This window comes from Ceratosolen solmsi, unplaced genomic scaffold (assembly GCF_000503995.2).
Source record: "Ceratosolen solmsi marchali unplaced genomic scaffold, CerSol_1.0 scaffold26, whole genome shotgun sequence".
NCBI classification, from domain to species: domain Eukaryota; kingdom Metazoa; phylum Arthropoda; class Insecta; order Hymenoptera; family Agaonidae; genus Ceratosolen; species Ceratosolen solmsi.
In genome coordinates this window covers 1,046,793-1,051,973 of record NW_011948442.1, presented here as the reverse complement: position 1 = coordinate 1,051,973, position 5,181 = coordinate 1,046,793, and the positions used below count along the sequence as shown (strand labels likewise).

Genomic DNA, 5,181 nt, shown 5'->3' with positions numbered 1-5,181 from the left:
AATAGTTTCATTCACGGAAAATAATTTAAATTAAAAAATAATTTTTGAATATTTATACTGAAAAGAATTTGAAAATCGTCTTCTATATTTTCAGAAAAGTATTAATATTTTTTTATCGTAAAAGTATTAAATTATATTTATTAACAAGCATGATTCCATGTTTATTTATTTAAATAGCAAATTATTAAAAAAAGAAATCTAATTTTATTAAGATCATCGGTCATTAAAATTAAAACAGTAATTATATATACAACTGGAACGTATAAGAAATTTGAAAAGATGTATTAAGTTACATAATGAATTATTTAATACAAAAATCGCCTACTAGAAAAATTATAAGGTATTTTGAAGGATATAATTTCTTTATGACCTTTCATTAATATGAAGTAGGATTAGAAAATCTTTTTTAGGGAGATTAGAATTCTAGATTTGCTATATGCAGGAACTATTATTATATACTACTATATATTGAAATAAGTTCTGTGAAAAATTATTTTATGGAAATATTGTATAATCGATGATTTCCAGATTCTCTTTATATTTTTAATTTTCAAAAAAATATACCATTATTAACTTTTGATAAAAAAAATGCACAATCCTACAACATAATTATATAAATAATCAACCTTGTAATACTGCCCACTAAGTACAAGAGTATTTGTTGATAACAAAATTTTCAATTCTATGAATGGAAATATAATTTACACTGCTGATAAAGACTACCTGACATACAAAAATAAATATTAAAAATATTAATAAGTTCAATCAAGCAAAATTATTATCGATTTAATTATAAATTTAATAAACATTAAATTTTTTACATATCTATTACAAATGATATAAAGTTTTCATTCGAATTTATGTTAAAATATATTATCTTTTTATTTTATTAACCTTAAAAATTATATTAAATTATATTTTTATAGAAAAATCAATAATTATTATTACTTCAAGAATTAGATACTTGGTAAAATATTCAATTCATTTGATTTAAAATATTATTTTATTCAAAAAAGTCTTGAAAATTAAATTTTGAAGATTCGCACAAATTTTTTCCAATAAAATTAAGTTTTTCATTTCTTTTTATAATACTGGACTCTACTGATTTATAATATAATTATATATATTTTAACATATGATCGCTCGTTCACTGTCATTAAGTAATGAAAACTGGTATAAAATTACAACTGATATGTGATAGAACTGATCCATATTTACTATATAATATTAATATATAATTTACACAATATTTTAATTTTAAATATATGTATTATAAAGAGTTGAAATGTTGTTTATATAAAATGTACGATTACAAATCTAACATAATTAAAATAATAATAATGGATTAAAGATATAACAAATTTATTTCGATTTACAAACGTACAAACTAAAATAACAGAAATTACGTCTATGGATATTTATGAAAAAATAAACATTTTCTTTAATAAAAGTATTATATAAAGTACAATCTATTTTCATTGCATTTTATTATTCAATTAACACAAAAAACAGCGCAGCTGTTATATTTGGATAAAAACAAAGGCCTTTTTGTGACCTTCATTATAACTTAATTTTGAAAAGTATTAAAATTTACAAAATATTTCGAGCAAATATTTCAAGCTTGGCGATTATTTACTTTTTAAGTGCTTTGGGTACAAAGCTCTAGTTATTTTATATTGATGAAGTATATTGATATAATTAAATGTCCATTCCATCCGATGAAATATCAGAAACATGGTCAGAGTTATCTTGATGTCGTGATCTAATATGTCTTTCGAGATCTCGTCGTCTTACTAATACTTTTCCACATAAGTCGCATCTATATGGAGTCTCTCCATCTGCATGAAGACGAACATGCTTATTTAAATTGCTTGGATCACCAAAAGGCCTTAAACAGTACTTACACTTTAATGGTTTATATCCTGTATGTGTCCTTAAACATTAAATAATTTTTAGAAATAAATAAAATATAATAATATAATACCACTACATAGTATTAATTAAATTTTCAATTTAAATATACATATGCACATATATAAATATTAAAAAATTCATTTATGTATTTAATATTTATTCATTTAAAAAGATATGTAATTTAAAATTCGATATTTATATTATAAATAAAAATTTAAGATAATGTTCCAAATTATTTAAAAATATGTTTCGTTTATTATAATTATGAATTTTATAATCATTGTCATACAAAACTTGGAAAATTTTTTTGAAAAAAATTATGAACATTTATTATTTTATTTATTATACATTGATATAAAAACGTTATTAATTAAGTATTTAAAATATTTTATTTAGTATAAAATAATATACTTGATTTTTTAAAATTTTTTATATTTAAATTTTTTAATAATGTATAATAAAACTATGAAGCGACTGAAAAAAAAAATTTATTTTAATTTACCCAATGTTATAAATATGAAATGTCTATAAAAATTTTAGTTTATATCAAGATAATACAAAAGTTGCAAAAAAAATTTAATAAACGTCCTTATTAAAAAATTAAAAATAAATACCTAATATGGATTTTGAGTCCATATTTTCTAGAGTAAATCTTTCCACAATAAATACAAAGATGACCCTGCTTAGATTTGCCAAGATTGCTGACTATTATTTCCATATGAGCAGCCTGAGCATCTGGTCGCATAGATGCTGTATCTGGTGATTTATGCACGTGAAATGGTATCAGGGTTGGTTTATCATGAGTTGATGGAATGTTTGTTACATAGGAGTTGCTCTGATTAATATATGGTTTAAAAGCAGAATGCCGTTGGCTGATATTTTTTTTCACTGACAAAATTTGTGTTGTTAATGATGAAGATGAACAATACGATATATGTGTGGGTGATGGCGAAACTTGAATTGATGATATTGGCAATGTTTGATTTGAACAAATCCGTGAAACATCATTAGTTAAGCCATTTTTTATATTTATATTACGAATTGTTACTGTTTCAGTAAATACTGGTGAAGCACTGGAAGGTGATGTCCTCGACAATTCAGAATTTTTTAAACTAAAGGGCGGTAACTTTTGATAAAGACTGAAACACAGTTTTGGTTGTGGTGTTGAATCAAATTCTTTTGCCAATTGCATCCATAAATAGTTGCTATCCAGACGGTTACACTTAAGTGCTAAATGAATCTTCAATGGATTTGGATGTTCAAAATGATCGTTACATATGTGACATATATAACGATTTTGACCTAAATAGATTACATTTAATTAATTTTTGAAAATAATTTAATATCTTTGGTTTCCTTAACTTAAGATTCGTTAATTACTTATATTGTAGCATGACTTTTATATAAAAAAAACATATATTTTATTGGAAATATTCATATAAAGTTTATATAACGAATGTTTATACAAATAAAAATAAGGCTAAAATTTAATAAAAATTTATATAAATATGAGAATAGTTACCTTGAATATTTAAATTAGTTAAATATGGCATATTTAACATAGCCAAAACATGCTCGGTAAACCACATTAGTAATGGTTCACCTGGAGTGATATTCCTTATAGTTTTAAGAATAATTCCTTTATCAGTTGTCATTAATAATACGTTACAACTTTGGCAATCCTTAGCAATGCTGATAATTTTTAACCAACAAGAAGTATTAACATGACGATCCACACTATAAAGTTGACCATCAATATCAGCGACTTCTACCTGTAAAAAAGAAATATTTATATTTGAATAATTTTATTTTGTCGAATAACTCGAATTTTATATTATATTATCTATTAAAAATTATTTAATTTAAAAATCATTACATTTTACAAGGAATATTATTAAGAAAAAATACATATTTTGTTATTAAAATTGCTTGTAAACTTTAATAAAACCAATATCAAATTTATTGGTTATAGAATAGCATAAAAATGTATACATATTGAATTAGTGGCGAAGATTTTTGAGAAAGTCCAGAGACATCGATAATTTCTGTAGAAGAATTCTGGCCGAGTAAAGTTGCTGCTTTAACCATTGGCCTCGTGTTACAAGTCGGTTGTTTGTGTACTGCTGCTGCTGGTTTCTGTAGTGTCCCGATACTCATGATAAGAGCATTGTTTGCGAGTATCGGGTACATATTACTATTTTTTTTGACACATCCAACATAAATATAACTTAAATGATAATAAAACGCTTATTCAACACTTCTCCACTTGCAACGTTCGCCGTGTTGTTTTCACCAAAGATATAACCATCCAGTAGAGGATTTTCTTCTCTTATTCCATCAGGTACATGAATGTAGTATGTTAAGAAGGTGTCAACTAACTGAGCTTTGGTAAGACACGTGGCTTAAATATAAAGAGGAGGCAAAAAAAATCCAGATGTGGAGGGGTTGAATGATAGCTCACTAGCCCTCGGTGCGGCTGAATTTGGCCAACCCTCGCAACCAACCAAAACGACCCTTTTCATTTCACTGCCACTATAAATGTAATTGTATTTAAAGAGCTATCAGGAGGCTGCCTTTCTGCCGATGTCGTCACGGTACCGCCTTCGTCACTGTTACTACTACACCCAATATAGCTGCATAAGATATCCTTTTTGCGATACATTTTGAAAACAAAATTATAGTGGGGATGTACAGACATGCAATGATCCGCATTCACGTGTACATTTTGAATGCGAAGTGCATCATGTACATTTAAAAATGTTTTACTATATGACATATTTATTTCTTATGAAACATAATTTTTAAATAATTTTGTTAGAAATATTAATTAGAGATTACAATTTTAATATTTCAATTTTAACATTCCGTGTAGTCTTATTTCATGTTTAAATATTATGATTATTCTTTATTATCGTTTATAAAATATCGTTTTATAAATATCGTTTATAAAATATCATTTATCGTTGTATAAAACTCAAATAATTCCTATAATATATATAATAGTGATTTTTAAATTTGTATTCTACTTTAGTTATAATATACTTTAATGATAGAAGTATTTTTCAAATTAAGAGTATTTAATTGAGCAGATTAAAATATTAATGTAAATTCAAAGCATGCAATGGTAAAAAAATATGTACTTCTCCCTGTACAATAAAGCACTAACTAAATATTAGTTTTACATATCTTATAGATGATAAAGGATATATTCATTCTTTGAATTAATTCTTTTTAATGCGTATGGGAGCATGAAAATGTATTTTATTA

The 5,181-nt window shown here is 24.5% G+C and overlaps 1 protein-coding gene across 1 annotated transcript; it reads right to left on the bottom strand.

Annotated features, from left to right (window-relative positions):
• Nucleotides 1-1,651: 1,651 nt before the first annotated feature.
• Prdm13 (PR/SET domain 13) lies at nucleotides 1,652-4,104 on the bottom strand. Its single transcript, XM_011504086.1, has 5 exons — nucleotides 3,907-4,104; nucleotides 3,437-3,686; nucleotides 2,529-3,216; nucleotides 1,905-1,933; nucleotides 1,652-1,838 (listed from the first exon to the last, which is right to left on the bottom strand). Exons 1-5 carry the CDS (start codon nucleotides 4,102-4,104, stop codon nucleotides 1,699-1,701), a joined length of 1,305 nt encoding a protein of 434 aa, XP_011502388.1. The 3' UTR covers nucleotides 1,652-1,698.
• Nucleotides 4,105-5,181: the final 1,077 nt, after the last annotated feature.

Excerpts from the sequence above, each read along its gene's own strand:
- Prdm13 (XM_011504086.1), bottom strand. The coding sequence starts at position 4,104 with ATGTACCCGATACTCGCAAACAATGCTCTTATCATGAGTATCGGGACA. Across the intron at positions 3,217-3,436 it reads AACTAATTTAAATATTCAAG|GTCAAAATCGTTATATATGT; the intron begins GTAACTATTCTC and ends TAATCTATTTAG. Across the intron at positions 1,934-2,528 it reads GGACTCAAAATCCATATTAG|GACACATACAGGATATAAAC; the intron begins GTATTTATTTTT and ends TTAATGTTTAAG.